The sequence below is a fragment of the Lissotriton vulgaris genome, chromosome 8, assembly GCF_964263255.1.
Source record: "Lissotriton vulgaris chromosome 8, aLisVul1.2, whole genome shotgun sequence".
NCBI lineage: Eukaryota > Metazoa > Chordata > Amphibia > Caudata > Salamandridae > Lissotriton > Lissotriton vulgaris.
In genome coordinates, this window is record NC_141696.1 from 102,509,707 (window position 1) to 102,532,647 (window position 22,941).

A 22,941-nucleotide genomic window follows, 5' to 3' on the forward strand; every position below is an offset into this window, starting at 1 on the left:
AAGCTCCACACAATCTCGAGGTTGGGAAGAACACAGCGCCTGCATTGTGTGACTTCACAACACACCGGGTCTGGAACGCTGCTACTGTCTAACGGCATTGTTGCACTGCAGCACATCCATCCTGCCCCTGCACAGCTGCCCAGCGTCATCCTGTGAATTGTTTAATAGAGGGTTACTATATTTGCATGATGACGCAAAAACTAGGCCTTTTTGCCCTCGTAATTACAGACTGGCACATGTAGTCAGAGTTGTAGCTAGCAGTAGTGCAGCAGCTGTAGTGACACTGGGGGCCATGAGCTTGAGGGGGGTCTACGTCACTCCAATTAGTGTCTGTTTTTCATTACAAGACTAAGTGATGGGCACCATGCACATTTGTTGCCTTTGGTGTCCCCATGTCGAATTAGTGCTCCATGCACACACATTGCTTTTGGTGTATCTGTGTCGAATAAGTGCACCGTTCACATATGTTAGTTACCTTCGATATACCTTCTGTGGAGGATTTTAGTCAAGTAGCGGTAGGTATTTCCACTGATTCACACTTGGAACCTCTTCCCAATAGAGTTTAGAAAGTGCTAGGCTCTGAACTGTCCCCTTTGTTAAGACAGTTATGAAAAAAGATTTTACCCTTTGGACTACGAGACAAAATTGTAAATCAAATCCATGCACACCCCACTCACATACTTGGAACAACTCCAAAAGCGGTACACTGCTAGTATTACAAAAATGTATTTGATGCAAAACAAATAGTGTTTAAAAATGGTTTTTCAACCACAAGTCACTACATTTCAACATTAAAAATGAGCATCCAAAATCATTGCAACAGTAACTAAAACAGTTAAAAAATTCATAATTCTCAAGGAATAGAACATGAAACAGCATCAATATCACAATATTAGAAGATACACCATACGCAAGGAAAAACAGAATGAGGCAGCAACAATCAGCCTTTACGGTGTTAATCTGTGGAAAACGAAAGACACTGCATGAGACAAAGAATCGGTCACTATGCTATTTGTCCTGTTTCAGGTTAAACAATGGGATTCGCGTCAACACGTTTCGGTGGAGCTATATGGTTACGTCCACCATCTTCAGGACAAGTAATAAAGAAATCCTTCCTCTTGTGCTTCCTTTATCAATATCTTAATAGGGTATCTCTTTAATCAACCCCTACAAAGCTTCGTGTAGGCAGTATCCAACTTTCCACCTACTTGGTGCACAACCTTCTCCTCCACTTAATGAGTTCCTGACTCAAAATATGGCTTCATATAAGATTTGCCTCTTTTATGGTCTTAGTCTCGAGCAGTAAAAAGTAGTTTCTCAGTGGGCGATCTGCCTCACGCTTTGTGGGTTAAACTTGCCACTTGAATGTAAATCAGGCGTACCTAGGCCCCCCCACAGAGGCTATTTTCACGAAGGGGTGGCTGTAAATTTTACCCACAAAGCGTGAGGAAGTAACCATATAGCTCCACCGAAACGCATTGACGTTAATCCCATTGTTTAATCTGAAACAGGACAAATAGCATAGCAACCGATTCTTAGTCTCATGCAGTGCAAAATTCGATGCAGCGTGCGCTACGAGATTAGTTTTATTTATCAAATTGCTTACTTACCTCCAATTATCCATATTTCGGTGTTTAGTACCCATCACCCTGCCCCTCCCCCGCCCCGCCACTCTGCCCCACCGAACTCCCTCCACGGGCCGCAACTGATTTAGGTTTATTATCTCTTTGTGTAGTGGCGGTAAGTCTTCTGCTGGCAATGTATCAATCTCTGGATAGGTTGTGTAAGCAGCTAAAACCAGCCAATTAGCTCTGTCTCTGCTGAGCGGACCAAGTCTTTCTTTTTCTGTAGTATGGGGGAGGGTGGCTTTAAGCCAATTTATATTTTCTTGGTAAGCTAATAGGACTTCTATGTCCTCGTACGGACAGTATTCATCCGGTATTTCATCTGGGATGTAACTATGGAATACTTGTGTTTGTGCATTTGCAGGTAGGAATCTAACCCAAGAATAGAACATCTCTGTCCTTTATTCCTCCTGTGCCTCAATCATGAAGGTAACGTCCTCCCTAATGATGAGAGATAATATTTTGCTAACTCTATAGTAAGGGCATTTCTGCAATTTTTTTAAATGTTAAGAGCTCCTTCAAGCTCTGCTTCATCTGCCCCTGCACCACTCATACCAGCGTCTCCATTTAGTGACATTATGAGAGGAAGTATTTATGAAAAAGAGATAAGGGAGATGCACAATGAAGGGTACTATAATCCTTCAAGTTGAAGAAACCTACAGCCAATATATAAGATATACCTACTCAACTGCAGCAGATTTTTCCCTTCCCACCCCAGATGTCTCTGGGTAAATGTGAGTAGTGGTCTCTGAGAAGGCACGACTGAACTACTCAGATTAGACTGTTAATTAAGAACCAAATCAACATTGGTGGCGCCATATAGTGTACTTCCTAATAATACATATGATCTGCACATTTAGATAATATAAACTAAGTCATTGGTGTCCACACTGATTCCAGACACCCCCGAAGGATATGTTAGCCTTTAGACCAGCTAGCTGACAGTGCCACCATAGGCTCACTAACCTTATCAAGGAGCGAACAGTTTCTGACAACTATTGAACATGACAACCCTTAATCCCTTCAATGATCGTGGAAACAGTACAGCACTTTTCACTCAGTCAAACGTGATCAGTTAGTCTTAGAGAGATACACAGAATACACGATGGGAACATTTTCAATAAGCATTTATTGAACCAGCATGATTCTAGTATAAAACATGTTTGCTGCGACAATCATTAGACAGAAACAGATATATAAAATTACAAGCACTGACAGTGTATAAAAGGTAGAATCCCACCATGGTGCTAAAACAGTAAATACATGCAGGCATATCAATACATGGCAGTAATCAAGCTTACTCCTATGATGCAAACCCTATCTAAATGTACCTATGTGTACCTAGCATATATGTGGTGTAAAGCGAAGAATCCCCTAGGAAGAGCCAACCCCATTACCTGATGGGAGAGAACAAAGGACCCCATCTTGGTCTCGAGTTGGACACCCCGCAAGGGATGTCAGACCCCTGCGTGCTTGAGTTTTTGTGTGCAGGGACTTCAGCGTCTCGTGTCAGTGTGGAAGCTTGTCCTCTGGTTGCCCAGTGAAGATGTGGTTCTTTTAAACCCGAAACACAAGATGGTAATCCTGCTGCGAATGTCCTAGGCAGGGGATTAAGATATGATACTAAGAATCCTCATGCATGTTAAATGAGGCTAGTTTTTGAAGTACACCACATGACATTTATTCACACATAACTAGGTACAAAGTCAGTGCCATAACCGTTTTGTAGGGCAAGGTAAGACAAATGTAGGTAAATGGTGACGCAGCTACCTAGGCTTACATTGGGGCTCATAACCAACCACATTTACATTCTCCTTGTATGACGATGGGTTAAATTAGCTCTAAAAGGCCACCAAGGTTTTGTTTCTGCCAAACATGGCTCACCATCAAATGGGCTGTGCGAGGAAGTTGGATAAAGTGGTAATGTCGTTTTGGAATATGTTGTGACTATGAGAATGCGTTATCTTTTTTGAAAATCAGTAATGTTAATGTGACGTATGGTAACACCCAAAATTTTCTAACAATTATCTTCCTTGTTTTTTATATAGCTTAAATCACATTGCTGATTACGTAATCCAATATGTTTGGACATAATCAACAATTAATTAACCCAGAAACTATTGTTTTAGAGAAATCAAAAATAAATTTAAATGCAATAGCTTTCTGCATCGTTTCACATTAATGCATATTTTACAAGTAGTTAATTAATAGAGAAAATCTTTAGAACGCCAGCTGAATCATCAAAAATCCACTGAAGTGAAGGATGACAGGGAAAGTGTTGTGACCTCCTGGAGCTGTGAATACAAAATTATGAATTATGTATGGCTAATATAAATGATACAGACAGAACTTTCACAAAAGTGCTTTATCAACAATGTATACGTCAATAATGTGAGATACCAGAGTCTCCGCATCTTTTAACATTAAAGAATACAATAACATACTTCTGATTTACAATTAGAGGCCACATATGAGATAAGTCATCAGCTGATAAGAAACTTCACATGATTGGTTTTTAAGTAGCATCTTCGTCAAACCATTCTGTGATCCACCCTCAGAGACTACACCCACTTACCTGATTACAAATGTCATTATGTTAATCAAAGTATGTTTATTTCTAATGTTTTGGTATTTTGGAACTCCACTGGTCTAGCAGGGCCTTGTATTACATTTCCTGCCTTTTTCTTTCTATCCTGGTCTCTGTAGTAGTTAAGAAATGTAAAATTTAAATGTATCACTGGACGATGGTGATCTCACTAGGTCGTTTACAGAATGCAGTTCTCAAGTGTACTTTCCTCGACATAGGCTTGCCTTCCTCTTCTCAGATTATTTATTTATTTTTATTTCTTTATTTAAAGTTTTATATAGCGCGACATGACCCAAGCGGGTATCAGAGCACTTCACATAAGGGTTTGGGAAGACATAGGTAGATAGTTGCAGGAGGAAAGTAAAGCAAACTACATCAGGAGCAAAAATGTTTGCGAAAGACATAGGTAGATAGTTGTGGGAGAAAAGTAAAGCAATATTCATCAGGAACAAAAATTACATATTTCCTGGCGACAATGGGCTGTAACAGAGGCCAGGTAGTAGCTAAATCAGCTAAACAGGATAGGCGACAAAAGGAGAAAAGCATGTAGATCAGAGCAGTGTTCATAAGGAGAGCTTTCACTTCCCTTTTGAAGGATGACGGAATCAGTCTTGTTTCCACAGGTAGGGAGGTCCAGATTCTCAGGGCAATGCCAGAGAATTTGCGCTTGTAGGTTTTAAGTTTTTTAAATTTCTTCGGTTTTAGGAGCAGTGTGTTGGTGCTCTTTGAGGGCCGGGAGCCACCTCAAAGTTCAAGCTTATTAGTAAGGTAGAGAGGGGTATTGAATTGTAGTTCTCTATGTGTAATACAAAATTTTTTAACTGGATCCTTGCCTCAAATGGAAGCTAATTGAGCGATTTCAGATCCAGCAAGAAGATGTGGTTGGATTTCTTGGAACCAGTGACGAGTCTAGTCACAGCATTTGGGGATGCTCTGATGGGGGCTAGACTGAGTTTCGGAAGTCTGTAGAGAGTAGCCCTGCTGTATTCAAGTCTTGAGATGACCAGTGCTTGCACCGCCGATTTGAAGTCATCTTGTGGAAGGTAGGGTTTAAGTTTTCTTAGGATGCTTAGTTGGAAGTTCACACCTTTGGTAGAAGCTCTGATAGGATGTATGACGTTACAACGCATATATTTACATCGCGGTACATTACATTGAGGTTTTTACAACGCAAGTCGTTACAACGACTTGCGTTGTAGGGCGCTGGACTTAGGAGTAGTATAATTTACTATTCCAACTCCAGTCTACGTACCGTAGGGAAGGTGTTGGATAATAAAATATACTATTCCTTGTCCTAGAGCGCCATCTAGCGCAAGTCGTAACGACTTGCGTTGTGAAAACCGCAATGTAATTGCATCGCAATGTAATTCCTGCGCTGTAAACAATGTTTCCCCTCTGATATGGTCTTGCATGTTTAGGTTCTTATCTAGCACAACTCCCAGTTATTTTGTGGAGTCAATGATGTGTGGTGTGCAGTTCAGAGCGGTGAGGTTTCTTAGATATTTCACCACAGTGGGGGTTTGCTTAGGAGGTGAAAATGGATGAGGAGGAATTCTATATTAAGGGCGTATAGTTTGAGATGGTTGGAGGATAGCCAATTATGTCTCTGGGATCTGCCTGCAAGGTCGGCCAAATTGAGGCCATCGATGAGACGTGGTCCCGAGCATTTTGCTAGACCTTTATGGCTTTGCTATCCTTGATCTTGCCTGAGTCCTTTTAAGGTGGGCAACTTACATTGGCTATCTCTTAACCATGGAGCTTGACTGCTCCTCTACTTTCTATGGATTGCTCCTTTAGATGTTTATATCATTGCCCTATTGCAGCAGCAATACACTCTATCCAGACATCCCTCTCAGTTTGACATTACATAGAAGTTTCTTCAATGGAAGGAGGATTATCTTCATTTTAATTTCCTTCATTTGCTTCTTCTTAAAACCAGCTTTTTGAAGATTTTTGTGAGCCCCTTTTCAAATTATAATTTTTCATTAAATAAGTCTTGCATTGATGGCAGTTGCTACTGATTCTAAAAATATACAGACAGTGCCCTGATGAAGGTTGTGCTACACTTGTTCAACCTTCTGTAACTTCCGAAACGTGTGTCGGCGCAATTCTGTCTAACTATATTCATCTTTTTTTTATTGTATTACAATTGTCTTTTTAAGATATTATAATTTCCAGAACTCTTTGATGTTTTTTCATGTAAAGTGTTTTGTAAGTTTCCTTGTATCTGAAAGTTGTTTTCTTTAATTTCTTTACTGTTTTGTAGTTAGTCATCTGTGTAACTGCTTTCACTGTATATACATTAATCTTTTATTTGTTAATGTTTGTGGTGCTCACTGTTTTTATGTGTATATGTAGATTGAAAATCACTGTTTGATAAATGAAAAAATAACATTTTGTATCTAAGATTAATATATTATTAATTCTACTAGTCTGCTATATGGTATTTTCATATTGCTGTTTATATATGCATATTTTGGAGAAGTCTTTTTGTAATTTTGCTACTTGCAAGGTCGGACTGGCATATAGGGCATTCAGGCAGTGCCTGATGGGCTGGTCCGACAGATCTGGCTTGTTTTTTGGCCACGTGGGCTGGTTTGTATAACTGATTTTCCTGATATTACACCTTGCAAAATACCCATAAAGTGTGTCTTTACAAGATCAAAGCTGGCCTAATTTGCAAATGTGGGACACTTTTTTAGCTATCTGGGTTGCTAATGCGGGCCACATTTATTTTGGTGCCCGGAACTATGTTTTGTCCCGACCCCACCAAGGAACTCTGAACCACCGTTGCTTGTGCAAAGTCTTTCTTCACTTTAAATACTGGGACGAAATGGGGAAGTAGCTAGATCTGCAATTTGCGGAAACTAGGAATTTAAATCCCTTGCAAAGAATATATCCTGTGTGCCTCAGTATCTCTGCTGCTCGCATGGCTAACAAAGATACCAACATATATAAAATGTAAACTATGACCAGAGAAAAGGCTAAAGAAATATTGGCACACACACAAACACTTAACACATTAGAATACTGACTTGGTGTGTCTAATGCCCAAGGAAGTTGGCCACCTGAAGCTGAGTGTCTGCTCCCCACACAAATATAGAAAGAGATTACCACACAAATTCAGCTTGACCTAACTAACAAACTGTGGGTAACATTCTCCAAAGAAAGACCGAGCACCCTACCTGCATAACATTAATGGGGCAAGCAAGCACATCCGCATAGGAGAAACAATCTGGAAAGCACAAATTGGTTTATGGCTAAAATGACCACCGATGGGTGATGGTTGTGGCACCCTACCTTCTGTGTCCAAAGTCCTCAACCTCACTGATGAGCCTTATTTACTAGTGAACCACTTCCTAACCATCTTTCACAAGGATATAATTATAAATTAAGAGTCTGTCCACGCGCATCCACTGTAGGCATGCACATGCAACTAAGTAGCAACTTGAGTCTTGTGATGATTACACGTTTGGTGAAAGAGGACTATAGTGAAACCTAACGCCAATGCCCCACACGTTCTAATTTGGAGAAAAAAACACCTCTCAACTGCATGCAGTAGGTGACAAGGGTCAGCAGACTCTCACTGTGCTGCTCGGCAGAGAATCAGTGTCATTCATCCAAGTGTGGCCCACTGGCATTCCTATTCCATATGCTCTACACAAGCCCTACACAGGTGAGTCACAATTAGATGTAGCACTGAGACAATCACAGTAACTGTGTGAGAATCTGGATGTGGACGTTTTCTAACAGTTGTATGCTGAGTTGTTTCGCCTACATGACTCAGAGGTGTCCCACCCTCTGTGGCACCTGGGTGCAAAACAGCTGAGCCCAGAAGAAGCTAAACACAACAAGCATTTGCAATGCAATAGGTCTCGCATTAGCAAAGTTTGAGCTATTGGTATTGTAAATGACAATCTTTTTATTTATTTTATAGTATTGTATTGTAATTGCATTTATAAATTATGTGTTGGTTTTGAAAATAGCGAAATTAATAGCTTTGTAATTTACAATGCCAATAGTTATAACTTTCGCAAATGTGACACCTATAGCATTTGTAATGCAATATGTGTTGTATTTACGTGAGTTACATGTATTTATATTACGAATATCTTTTATTAATAATTAATACTTATTGTAATTTATAATGGCAATAGCTTAAACTTTTGTAAATAACTTTTGTGAAGATTATGTTCAGTGTATTTCATTGTGCCGAAAATCCAAGAACAGAAGTGAAATATTAACATTTTTTGTGACATTTGTAATAAAGCTTGAAACATTGAGAGAACATATTTGAACAAGTTGTTGAATGGTTGCACAGATTGATGCTGTGGTGGCGCAGAGTGATGTTGTGGTGGCGACGAGTGGGGGCTAATTTGTGAGGGTGCAGTGTGTGAGATTGCAGTGTGTGAGGGGGCAGTGTGTGAGGGGGGCAGTGTGAGAGGGGGGCAGTGTGAGAGGGGGCAGTGTGAGAGGGCGCAGTGTAATGAGTGTGTGAGTGTGTGAGGGTGCAGGGTACAGTGTGTGTGGCCTAAAGTAGTGTGTGCGCAATGTGTGAGGGGGCAGTGTGTGAGGGTGCAGTATGTGTGGACTACATTACTGTGAGTGAGCAATGTGTGAGTGCGCAGTCACCAATATTGTGCAGCATGGCTTTTAAAAACAAAAAAAAACCTTGAGCGACCTGCATGTCATTTTGTAGGTGCGCACACCAATAAAACATGTGCCTAAAAAATTACATGAGTGCCTTTTTTTCTATGTTTGGATCCAAGTTGAATGGGAAAACGAACAATAAAAAAAAAGTTAGCACAAATGGTGTGGGGTGCTTGGCTTTGAAAATATATAAATTAATAGCATTGTTATTCACAAAGCCAATAACTTACACTTCCCTAATGTGAGTCCTACTGGCTATGGGAATGCTTGTTGGTAGCAAGCAAGAACAGTGCTGTTGTAGTGCTGAGTGAGGCTGTTGTGGTGCTGAGTGATGATGTGGTTGGGCTGAGTGATGTGTTGCTGTCCCTGAGTGATGTGGTGGTGCCCCTAAGTGATGACCCCGAGTGATGTGGTGGTGCCCCTAAGTGATGTGCCAGAGTGATGTGGTGGTGTCCCAGAGTGATGTGGTGGTGCCCCTAAGTGATGTCCCATAGTGATGTGGTGGTGTCCCAGAGTGATGTGGTGGTGTCCTAGAGTGATATGGTGGTGTTCTAGATTGATATAAAGGTGTCCTAGAGTGATATGGTGGTGTCCTAGAGTGATATGGTGGTGCCCTAGAGTGATATGGTGGTGTCCTAGAGTGATATGGTGGTGTCCTAGAGTGATATGGTGGTGTCCTAGAGTGATATGGTGGTGTCCGAGTGATGTGGTGGTGTTGTGTGGTTTGCAGCTGTGTGAGGCTTGCAGCAGTGTGAGGCGTGCAGCAGTGTGAGGCGTGCAGCAGTGTGAGGCGGGCAGCAGTGTGCGGCGTGCAGCAGTATGAGTAATGTAGCAGTGTGCAGCGTGTAGCAGTGTGCAGCGTGCAGCAGTGTGTGGCGTGCAGCAGTGTGTGGGGTGCAGCAGTGTGCAGCGTGCAGCAGTTTGATTAATTCAACAGTGAGAGGCGTGCAACAGTGAGCGGCGTGCAGCAGTGTGTGGCGTGCAGCAGTGTGAGGCATGCAGCAGTGTGTGTAATGCAGCAGTGTGCAGCGGTGTGAGGTGTGCAGCAGTGTGAGGCGTGCAGCAGTGTGAGGCGCGCAGCAGTGTGTAGCGTGCAGCAGTGTGAGGCGTGCAGCAGTGTGAGGCGTGCAGCAGTGTGAGGCGTGCAGCAGTGTGCGGCGTGCAGCAGTGTGCGGCATGCAGCAGTGTGCGGCATGCAGCAGTGTGCGGCATGCAGCAGTGTGATTAATGCAGCAGTGTGCAGAGTGCAGCAGTGTGATGCATGCAGCAGTGTGAGGCATGCATCCGTGTGAGGCGTGCAGCAGTGTGAGGCGTGCAGCAGTGTGAGGCATGTAGCAGTGTGAGGCGTGCAGCAGTGTGAGGCGTGCAGCAGTGTGAGGCATGCAGCAGTGTGAGGCGTGCGGCAGTGTGAGGCATGCAGCAGTGTGAGGCTTACAGCAGTGTGAGGCGTACAGCAGTGTGAGGCGTGCAGGAGTGTACAGCAGTATGCAGCATTTAGCAGTGTGCGGCATGCTGCAGTGTGCGCCGTGCAGCACTGTGAGGTGTGCAGCAGTGTGAGGCGTGCAGCAGTGTGTGGTGTGCAGCAGTGTGTGGTGTGCAGTAGTGTGCGGCGTGCAGCAGTGTGCAGCGTGCAGCAGTGTGATGCGTGCAGCAGTGTGATGCGTGCAGCAGTGTGTGGCCAGGCAGCGTGCAGCAGTGTGTGGCCTGCAGCGCGCAGCAGTGTGCTGTGTGCAGCAGTGTGCGGCGTGCAGCAGTGTGCGGCATCCTCAGTAGGCAATACTTGCTAAATTTCCATCGGATGCCCAAAATGACGACTGGTTAGAGGAAAGAATGCAGCATAACAACCAGAGCTGTAGACTTTAGAAATTGGGAACCAGGTTCAAATCTTAGCATCCTGTCCTCATGCCAATCCTTCCAAAAAGGCAGAAGCATGCCAATATCAAACTTGGATTTATTTTTTAAGTTGAAGCGTTTGGATGCAATTAATACAGATTGTTTGGGAAATATGATGTAAAATAACATCCAGAGCTGCCTTCTTTGAAACAGGGGAACCTGGTAGAAGTTTTCGCGTGCGTTGACTTTGGAACAGAGGAGCTGGGTTTAAGCCTTGGCGTGCTCTCCCCGTGCCAGCCCCCTCTAAAAAAACGGGCAGAAACATGGCGATATGAAAAATTTTGAATACTGTATTTTCATTGCTCCAGTACTTACTAAACTTGCGGTGGTATGGAATAAATAATAATTATTTGGGAGACAGAATGAAGCAATTAGAGTCGCTTACTTTGAAATTGGTGAACTGGGTCCAAGAAGTCTTGACGTGCCCTCCCCTACAAATCCCCAGCCCCTCCAAAAAAAAGGCACAGACATGCCAAGCTCAAACGAGGAGCAGGATGCCGAACGAATATTAACTATGCCAGTGAAATACCAAACATGTTTATTTACAATTGCTAAGTCATTCTACAGTTCACTGTATCCGATAAGGGTGTCCCAGTAGTCAATGTTTGAATACAAGCCAGGCTGCACTACAGAACAAGTTGCATCTTGGCATGGCAAGATTAAATGATTTGCCCACTGCCCAGAAACACAAGATGGTTAGGGGGCGGGGAGACTCGAACCTGGTACCGGCTTCCCCTGTTAAGTGAAAAAGTCTCAATGCGTGCGTGCCCAAGTTGTGCAACTGCTCGTGACATCACAAAATCTTGTCCGGGTGGTAGCTGTGAATTGAGACAGAGAGCAACCACTTCCTTCTTGTGAAGCAAAAGAGACGTCACGTGCACAGTTTCTGTTTCCTAAAGCACATTCTGTGCACAATAAGGCAGCCACTATGGCTTTCTTAAGTCACCTTGTTTTTGCAGCAGGTATTTCATCTAGATTCATACGCTGTGCATATCATACCATCTACAGGTTGAATCCAAAATGTGCTTCTTGTTTTTGTTAAAAATATCCTTTTCACCCATGGGAAAAAGGCATGTCTTGTAAAACGAGAACCCTTAAGATTAGGCTTTTAAACTTCCTTTGTGTCGCCATGCTTTCAGATTAATATTTTTGCCGTTGAGAAGAGGAAAAATAATGAAACGCCGCAGCCCGGCTTCAACAGGAAGCCAGGCAACCTTTGTTGGGACGGAGGCGGGGCCAGAGAAATACAGGAAGCAGACGGGAGTCTACCCTGCGCTCCCGTGCCGGCCGGAAGATTTGCGTGACTGCGTCTCAGCGCGGCACCCGCCTGTTGCCCAGAATGACCGGATGGCTGCCGAGGGACACAAACGAAGAACCTGGTGAGTGGGGAGGGTCTGGTGGGGCGGCGGGGGTCTTGGTGCGCTTGTGTGTGTGCTGTGTGTGTGTGTGTATGCGACGGCGGGGGTGTGTTCTCTGTATGTATGGGTGCGTGCGTGCTTGTGGGTGTGTCTCTGTGTATGCGTGTGTGTTTGCAGAGTGTGTGTGTGTGTGTATGCGACGGCGGGGATGTGTTCTCTGTATGTATGGGTGCGTGCATGGGCGCTTGTGTGTCTCTGTGAATGCGCATGCGTGTGTGGTGCTTGCGAGGCAGGAGATGGGCACAGCGCCGTGAAGGGGGGGGGCGTGTGTGTATGCAGTGTGTGTATGCAGTGTGTGTGTGTGTGTGTGTGTGCTCATGTGTGTATGCGACGTCGGGGGTGCGTTCTCTGTATGTATGGGTGCGTGCATGGGCGCTTGTGTGTCTCTGTGTATGTGCATGCGTGTGTGGTGCCGTGCGCGCCCTCGAGGAGGAATCTGAGACAGCGAGGCTCGTGCCTGATCGCTGTCTCACATTCCTCCAGACACGCCAGCAAAAGATGTCTTCGCAGACAGCAGGCTTCGCCTGCTTTTTACGTCTGCTCGACCTAAAAAGGCCTGACTTGCGGCATTTGCATACGACTGTAGCATCACTGGACACTAACCCCAGGTGGCTGTCCTATACAGGTGTACCTAGCATTATAATGTACACTGAAGAACTAGACTTCCCAAACAGCCATAGTAAGATGCATATGGTAATGGGCACATGATACCAATAAGATTTCTGGATTAAGGGGCAACAGTAAGTTTAAGGTGTTGAATTACAAGCACCCAAATACCTGATCTGATTAATACAGACCAGCACCATATAAATCAACTCACTGGCACAGTACACCAAATTAGGAGTTATAGCTGTACAAACTACGGAAACTACGCAAGCAACACAAACTGTACAAGCAGGGTTTAAACATGACAATCTAAAATAACTATGGTGTTTCGGAAGGATCTAGAGTACCTACTACCACCTAACACCAACTCGCTTCGCACGATTATCAACATAAAACTCCCAAGCCCTCACAATCATGGCAGAGAATCAGGAGAAGAAGGGCAAAGAGGTAACGGAAGGCAAAACTGGCCAAAAGAGAACAAAACCTACCTGTACCAGACTCTACTATTATTAAAACATCTCAACGAACGCTAATATGATACTGATTCCATAAAGCCTGGCAGCACTGTACAACCCGGTGCAAAGTACAAAGTCTAAAACAGACGGTATATAAAGTGAAACCAGAGCAAAAGGAAGGACTTCAACGCACTTGAAAAAGGAATCTCTGAACAAGTGACTATGATAAGGCACCTGGAGGATTAAAAGACTCACTGGCACAAACAAACAGGGGCTTTATCAATAAAAGTTACGTCACAATGAAAACATATCAAGGAGTTGAAAGACCAGAACCACCGGGGAACCTCACAATCTTCGTCATTCCAGAGAGTTCGGAACCCGAGACAATCTCTTTCATGGAGTTTCTACAAAATTGGGCCATATTTATGACCCAGTTTGCATCGCTCTTGCACCACGCCAAAAATATGTAGTAACGCTGCGCAGCGCAAATCGCTGTGTGGCGTTACTATTCCCTGGTTGTTGTTCAATGGGTGTTGCGTGGGTGTTCCCACACAACTCCCATGGTATTTTGACGCATTCCCAGATTTACAAGACCTTGTAAACCTGGGAATGCACCAAAAAGATACGCCTCCCCAGGGGGAGAGTAATGAGAAGAAATATGTTTATTTCTCCCCATATTTTCCTCTTTCTGCAGCATATATAGAAAGAGGGAAAAGCCTCTCAGGATTGTTTTCGTACAGGAAGTTGACCCTATATGCACAAAACCAATCCTGCCTACAACACATGCACCCTTGCCCAATATTTATTATTTATTTATTTATATAGCGCCAGAATCGACTCCCGAAGGGGTATCTCTGTGCTGCGGACAGGTCACAGAAAGCTGAGGGACTGGCACATGATCAGAGACAGAAAAGAAAGGCCTTAAGGTGCTTTCAGAATTGGAGGGGGTCAGAGCATTTTCAAGTACAAGGGGAGCTGGTTCCAGTAAAGAGGACCTAGGTGGGAGAAGGTCTTTTCACCCCATCTAGCCTTCCTTACCCGGGGGACCATGAGGAGGGATTTGGTTCCTGAGCGGAGTGGTCTAGTTTGTGTATACGGCGTGCATCTCTCGGCCAGATAGGCGGGCCAAGATTGTTTAAAGCTTTGTGTACCATACAGCAAACTTTAAACTTGATCCGCTCACGTACTGGGAGCCAGTGTAGCTGAAGTAGGAGAGGGCGAGAGGCAGTCCGGGGAGGTGCATGTAAGACCAGTCACGCCACAGTGTTCTGGACTACCTGCAATCTGCAGAGCAAGGACTCAGTGGCGGAGGCCAAAAGGCCATTGCAGTAATCCAGACGGCTCAGTATCAGGGCCTGCGTCAGATCTTTCGGGTGGAATCGGGAAGCAGGGGAAAGACTCAGCATAATAGGCCCAACATATGGAAGCAGGAGCAGCGTGCTCTTTCAGAGTGAGCCCCTGGTCTAGGCGAATGCCAAGGTTCTTGACAGTGGACTTGGGAACGGGGGGAGTACCCAGATCCATCGGCCACCCATCCGGGGTCCATAGTAAGGGGGCATCTCCAAAGAGCATGATTTCTGTCTTCCCCATGTTGAATTGGAGAAAGTTGCATCTCATCCAATTGGAGATGACGTTCATTCCGGAAGAGAAGGCCGACGGCACAGAGGAGTTAAATTTAGTGAAGGGAAGTAGCAGCTGTGTATCATCGGCGTAAGAGATGGGAATGAAACCCCAGGTTCTAAGGAGATTGGCCAAGGGAGCCACATAGATATTAAATAAAGTGGGGCTCAGACACGAGCCCTGGAACTCCCTTGGTCACCTCCATAGACGCACTAGGCTCCCAAAACAGCACTAGTGCAAAGGAGAAGGACAGGAATGCACTGTACTAGATTTTTTATCCTCTCTGCCAAAGTCAAATGGGAAACTAATGCCATCTTTTAAAATCAGGAAGGGTGTCCAACAGGGGTGCGTATTAGTCCTCTTTTTATTTTCTCTATACATAAACGGGGTAGACGAAAACAGTGCGGACACTGCAGGCCGATGCCCCAGTTGTTTCTGGCTGCCAGATACCCGTCCTTTTCAACGCAGATGGCGCAGTCCTCCTATCAAGGACAGTGGTCGGACTACAGATATAAATGGGCTCTTTTACAGATTTCATGGATTTTAGAAAGCTGAAAAGCGAAAGTCAAAGACATTTACAATAACCTGGGGGAACATTTCCAAGAAGGTTAGACCATTTTCTCTTGAAGGTTTCCAGATAACAAAGATTACATTATTTTTAGGTCTTGGCTCTAGATGGCGGGCATGTGCTTTCTCGAACGAAGACCTGGTGTATCTGTTTGAGGAATTCAGACCCCCCCACAGGCTTGCCATTTGCTGAAATTAGCATTGCTCTGTTATTTGTTCTCCTCATTCATCCATGGCATGCATACGTCATGCCTTTTCCATGCTTTGGCCCTCCTGAGCGTACCGTCCAACTACCCCTAAACATACGCTGTGTCCATTTTAAGCCATTGTTTTGGCACAACTTTGTTACATTTTAACTTTAAGCAAGGGCTCCTGTTTTACTCAATTTTAGGTAGAGCTTTAGCGATGGATGACCTGTTGTATCTCTGTGTGGGGCTTTGGGAATCCATCACATTGCCATTGGCTGTTAGCTGCAGCATTCAGAAATGCGGGCTTCTTATTGGCCCATTTCTGACAAAGTCCCTCCTTTGTGTATTCAGATCTCTTCCTGGCGATTTCACTCTGAGAACATTTTAGTTTGCCATCACACAGCACAGAGTGTGATGGCCTCTCTTTCGTCCTCCCATCTGGCTATTGCAGGTCAGGCATTATTTTTTTTTTGCAATTTGCAATAGTGTGATTTTGACCCAAAGGTATTGCAGTGCTTTAAAAGAGCACCAGTTACATTACAGACAGCAGGCGCGCAACACCCATTGGGCTCACAGCTTCACAGCCCGACAGCCCGTCGTGTGTGTCAGCCCGGGCTGACACAGCTTCGCGGGCTGGGGCTGGCGAGCATCTAATTGCAGCCGCACCCGAGTAGTTAACAGGTCTTTAAAAGACCATTTACTTGTAAATGAGGCTTTTGAGAAGAAAAAAAACCGACGCAGACCTGCTTACATTTTGCAGCTCTCTTACAATTAGGAAATGACGTGGGTTAGGCACGCTCTGTCATAAAAGTGGACTTGTACATTTGGTGAGCTAAACGCACAGTGACGATTTCCTCCTTGAATATGCAGCACATCTTGGTAAATATTTGATGGCGCTTTGGTTTCACTATAGTAGAAGGGCTGACATAGTTTCCTTCGGTAACTGTTTTGTCTTTGGGGCATTTTAATTGGAAGACGCGGGGGATAAGGTGTAAATAAATGACAGTATAATTTGTGCTGTGCCTGACAAAACATCACATGAGCGCAGGAATGTAAAACTTGCAATCTTAGTGGCTGTACTAGATGAGGCAAAGCCTTTGCATTCATATTATATGTGAAGTGTTTGAAGTGTTAACTGTGACATAATATTGGGAGTAAGAATAGCTCTTGTTTGCAGTCAGAGTGCTGCCACATGGGAATTATGGAATGTATTTCTGTATTTATTTTTCAATTTACTGAAGCATGAACCAGGCCCTGTTAGGCATCAGAGCTCTACTACCATTTACACAAGATGACATCATTGTGCCTTGGGGGCCTGTTTCTTGCTGTTGTTGTGCCCAGGCAGTTAAGTGTTCGAAAATAAAACTGCAACATTAAGGCCGCTTTTAGAAGTCTGGGTCTAGATAGAACGTCACAGGGAGGAGCCGGTGAATTGCCATCAGCGTCACCATAAGTGACACAACATATCTGAGGAGTGTCTGTAGCAGTGAGACACTATTCACTGAGATGATGGGGTCCAGGTCCTGTACCTCAGTTGTGCACATCCAAGTTCACGAGGAGTGGACACGGTAGCAGTGAAATAGTAACATTTCTGAGTCTTCCACGCAGTGCTCAAACATTTCCCGCTCTGACAACACGGAGGCAATTTTCTTCTATAGCACACACTGCATATTAAGTCACATCTCGGCCATCCTTATTTGTATAATAAAAATACTTAAGAAAACATTGGCTGAGAGAAGCGGCGTATTGATCTGTCTAGTGCGCCCTGATGGGTTCGGCCTGGCTCGCTGACTGGTATGTGTGATGTATTCACAAGGCCCTGTGGCAGCAGAAGGAGCCTCGTATGCCACCTGAACATAATATAAGGACATTGGCATTGAAAGAGATCTCTCCCTGTAGGAGAAATTGACAAGTTAGCAGGGCTCATACATTGCCCTGCTTCTTCTCCCTATTGCTACGACTATCTACAGCACTCCAATGCCTTATTAAGCACTTCTTCATGAAGTAGCTTTGAGCGCTTTATATATGGTCTCAATCAATCAATCAGATAGATGGGCCTGGGGCAGAAAAAGCTCTGAAGTCTTAATTTTAAAGTTGACTTGTGGGACTTTCAAAAACAATTTATCCTGAGTTCTTAGATTTTTTTATGTTACAGTAGAGTGAGATTCTGCTGGATAGATAGAGGAGGACCAAGTACATATATTCATCTTACAGCAGTGTATACATGTATACATCCAGCAGTCGTTTGAATAGGATTCCATATTATAACTGGTAACCAGTGAAGGGATTTAGAGCTGCTAATGTACCATGATCACTTCTACCCAACGCTGAGACAGGTGAGACATTCTGGGCCATCTGCAACCGATTGAGCCGTGAAGCTGGAGGGCCATTGTAGATGCAGTTATATTAATACAGTCTCAAGTTAATAACAGCCCCCGCAACTTCAAGGCAGAAGAGAGTGAGTGCATGACGTGTCTCACCTTTGCTTGTTGGTAGCAGCAACTCTTAATTACAAGCCCTTGCTTACCTAGAGGCATGATCTGCGTCACATTTTGGCCTTAGATATTGTCTCTGTCTTTTGCACACTGACTGTTTGGGGAAGTTGCGAGGAGGGTGGCTCTCTCCTTGGTTCCAATTAGGATTATAAATGTCTGGGGATAGATGGAGTTCACAAAGAATTCACAGCTTTAATGTTCCTTAGTACTAATATACTACATATTTAGGTGTTTTTATTACACGGAATGCAGTAGTATACAAACCCATATTTCACAGGGATTGCCATTGAATATGTATTTCATCATCAAAATGATATCCCCCAAACCACTCTGCGGAGCTTTACATTGTGAAGAATATTGAGAGTATGTGGCTTGAGGACCACATTATGCAGCAAGGTTATCTAATTTGTGTCTAAAAAATTGCAATTTAGGTGGCACATTATATGTATTTTTTTTTATTTTTAGAGTTTTATATAGCATAAACTAGACCCGAGACATCGAGTCGCAGAGCGCTTTACATGAGCACCAGTTTTATTACAGATGTACACATTCATTTTTGTTAGGCACTGGGAGATTAAGTGATTTGCCCAAAATCACAGGATGTTGAGCATCGTTGCTGAGACTTGAACCCGGTTCCCCAGGTCCAAGGTCCACCACTCTAGCCGCAAGGCTACATCATCATTAGCTAGAAGCAACATTCTTTGTTAATTCTAAAGAATAGGTATTAAAATGATATGGCAACTGTGGTAAATCTACAATTATGTGGTAAACCCTGCAGCCATTGTATCACATAAATCCGAAGTCCCTCACCATTGCCCACTGTTATATCAACAATTTATTCATGCAAGTATATAAAACCTAAACATTTTAAACAGGGGTTTCAAGCTAACTACCCAACACAAAGATGTAATATAAAACTACATAACACTAACGTGTAATATGTAGCCATCTCTGGGCTCTCTTCAGGCGTGCAACGCCCATTGGTCTCAAAGGGCTTCAGCCCCTCCCCCCTGTCGTGTGTGTCAGCCCGGCTGAGACAGAGTCCCGGGCACAAACACAACCACACCAAGTACTTCTCAGGTCTTTAAAAGACCATTTGCTTGTTAATGAGGCTTTGTTGTTTTTTTCACCCCTTTTTAGAGAGCTCCTGCATCTCCACTCTGCATACTGCTGGAAGAATTAGCCCCACCCAAAACATTTTCTTAGCCCCCCCCGAAATTTGACTCTAGTTGCACCTCTGACAGACAGATATATTCATTTTTGGATAGGCACGGGGAGATTTTCCCAGAATTCTGATGTTGAGCTGACACAGAGGTTCGTTTCTATGCAGATTTTCACTCGTTTTTTCCAGCTGTCTCTTATTTACTGTCGCTAAACAGACATTTGTTTATCACCAATACGAATGGGCCCATGCCTTTTTTATGGTTGTTTATTTTAAATTAGTGGAGCCGGGGTAGGAGATTTATTCCCAGCAAGAGTGGTGATTGATGTGACCCTGCACCGCTCTGCAGAAGTCAGTGTCAAATATTGTTTACTAATAACATTTCTGTCTGCTTTCCTTTTTTCACAGCGCTCTTTAAAGTGCGCTTTCCTTTTCCCCAGTGAGCGTGGTGCTTCATCTGACCCCGCACTTCCGCTATCGATTTCTTCACACACGCACCTCTTTACTGTGTTAGGCTACTTCGGCGCTCTTCCAAAATGAGCCTTCCTTTTCCTCAGTGAGCGCAGTGCTCATCTGACCCCCCCCCCCCCCCCCCCCGATTTCTTCACACATGGTACCTCTTTCCCTGCACAAGGCCACTTTAGGACATCACGCCCCTTGCTCCATGGTGAACAGTCAAAATATCGATTTTTAAATATCGAAGTACATTTATATTGATTTTTAAATATCGTAGGGACAGAATATCGACATCAAGAATATTGACAACCAGAATATCAAACTTAAGGTAAGAAATATAGATGTTGCAAAATTGATAGTAAAATTATCAATGTTAATAATATCAATATTTATATTAATGTTATGTATTTTATATGTATGTGTTCTATTTTTTTGTTAAGTATTGTACTTTTTTTTATATATTTGTATACGTTTTTTAGAAATTAGTAATTGTTTTTAAAGTAAATTATGCATTTTAGTACCGTACGGGTTGTGGGTATATAGCGGAATAGGGTGGGGAGTAATTTAATTATAGTACATCAAACAATAATTTTTAGGAATTATGAATTATTTTTAGTTAAATTTTGTGTTTTGGTTCTGTAGCGGGTTGTGGGTTTATAGGGGAATAGGGTGGGAAGTATTGTATTTTTTAATTAAGTAATTGTGCATTTTTAATTATTGGTATTAATGATTAATGTATTGTTAATTGTTTATTAATTGGTCATTAATTATTATGAATTGATAATTATATTATTTGTATTAATTTATTATTGGAGTGGGTTGTGGGTTAATAGGGGAATAGGGTGGGAAGTAATTTATTTGTAATTAAGTAAATCATTTAAAAAAAAATGGGTATTGATATTTTGTTTTACTTAATTATTAATTGGTTATTAATGTTTATTACATATTAGTTATTGATATTGATGATTAATTTATTGTTAATGAATTATTAATTGCAAATAATGTTTTATTAATTGATTCATTTAAATTAAACTAATTATGTGACATGTTATGTGGAGTGTGTTGCGTGTTTATTGGGGAATAAGGTGGGAAGTATTCAATTTTATTAAAGTAATTATTAATTTTGATAAATTTGTAGTTTTTATTTTATTTCTTGTTAATTTATTAAGAGATCAATATTTAATTACAATATTTGTTTGATTTATAAGTATTTTATTTTTAACACCTATGCTATCCAAAGCTTTCCCTACTGCTGCACTCTCTGGAGTGGGAATAGTAATTTTTATCCCTATGCTATCCAATGCTTTCCCTACTGTTGCACTATGTGGAGTAAGAATATATATTAATTTATATGTACATGTTTAATTTATTTTAACATTATATGTATTAGTTATTATTTTTACATATTTTTTTAAATATTTTTAACTATATTTCTTTTAATTATATGTAGTATTTACTTAATTTTTCATTATTGTTAAAACATTTTATAAAACGATATTTTTAACATCGATATTTTTGACAATTATATATATATTTTTTATATTTTTGTACTTACCATTATGTAGATTGGACTTCGATATTTTTGGCTTCGATATTTTTGTAGGTTGATTTTCTGTCTGTCGATATTCTGTCAGACATTCTTCCTCCACACCTGTATGAACCTGCCTGATTCCGCTGGAGCACAGGACGATGTGCTGCCTACAACTAAATTACTAAAAGTAAGTTGAGTATTCGATGGTTTATGTTGCACATTGCATATGCTTCTTTTAAACGCTTTTCCAGAATGATAATGGGGCTTCGGTTTCTTTTTGACTTTTTTTAGATGCCCCTGATGAATACTTGGGGTTCTTTCGTAAGGGGTTGTGCTTGTTCCAGTCACCCTCCCACCATGCACCCACCCTTAACCCCCTCCTTCCTTTTGTGGATAGCGTTTTTGCCACACAACTTACAATGCAGGTAAAATGCACTTTTTAATCCACTCCTAAAGCATTGGTTTTCAGATTTTACAGAGCTTTGCAGTGGAGGTTAGCTCCCTGAGACTGCTCCCGTGCTGTCAATGATCGCACCTCTCTTGCTGGAGCCCGACAATGCGCAAGACAGCTGCAGCTTGACCTAATCAACTGTCATTTATAGTTGATTAGGCTGTTAGTCTTCATTTTAAATGTAGCCAATTTATTAAACCAGGCTGATCAGGTTGCAGCGTCCGCTTTCCTGCTGTTGCTCTAGATCAGGAGAAGCCTTCAAGACACCGCCCTTGTTGAGCGAAGTTCCTTTGTGGCGGAATTGTCACTTCACCTCAAAATAAACAAGGGGGCTTATTTACAAGCCCCTTGCACAACTTTTGCATACATTTTAACATGGGAAAAGTGACGTATGGGTGGCGCAAAGGGCTTGTAAATAAGGCCCAAGGATTTTACACAGTTGCATGTGTAAGCGTCAAACAGCCTCTCCCAGTTTCCATTTGAGCTTGGTTAGGATGCAATCACTAGGCGAGAAGGAAGGTCAGAACGTGTTCACAGAGACATACATGCCACCCTCCTGATTTCAAGCCGAGTCTCCCGCCTCCCACTTCCTACATGCAAAAACCTGATTTCTCACTGGTTTCAGCAGACTCCGATACACCAAATATTCTCAGGATATTCCTTCTCTATCGGGATTCCAAATCCTCATTCTTAGCAGCTATTACCTTGAGGACCTTCTCCATTTTGAGGTTGCGGTGTGTGGTAGCGCTTGCTGTGTCCTCCATGTTAGAGATACGGCACTACGCTTCTACAATGCAATCATCATGCTTCTCCACCCTATGCATCAGGCCATCCAGTCTGGCATTCATGGAGTCCATTTTTGATTCTATGGAGGTTAAGCTCAATTGCATCACTAAGAGTATTTCCTTGAGGTCTGCAGTAGAGGTGTAGGAGGTCCCTTGTTGTTTGTTGTCCAGTTCCGTCATGGAGCGGGTTTCGGCTGCCGCCCATCCGGTTTCCTCATGTCTGCCATGTGGTGGGGGGAGGGTGATGAAGCAATTGGTCAGTCGTGAAGCGTTGGTAGCGGTGAATGGAGGGGACAGGTCACAGTGGGTAATCGGGTAGCCGTGTCCGCAGGACCAGCGTCTGATTCTCAGAGGTTCCAGGAATGTTTTTTCAGTGTCAGGGAGCCGTAGCCCACAAGGTTTGTCCTCAGCCCAGGTCGTCCGCTATCTGGGTTCCAGCAGCGGGGTGCTCC

The 22,941-nt window shown here is 43.0% G+C and overlaps 1 protein-coding gene across 1 annotated transcript in view; it reads right to left on the bottom strand.

Moving 5' to 3' along the window:
* Positions 1-2,735: 2,735 nt before the first annotated feature.
* LOC147693535 (ecto-ADP-ribosyltransferase 5-like) overlaps positions 2,736-22,941 on the bottom strand; it is a 323,762-nt gene continuing 303,556 nt past the window's right edge. Inside the window, exon 6 of the mRNA XM_086933752.1 lies at positions 2,736-3,919. Coding sequence (XP_086789878.1) covers positions 3,846-3,919 — 74 coding nt within the window. The 3' untranslated portion in view covers positions 2,736-3,845. The remainder of the gene's footprint in view (positions 3,920-22,941) is intronic.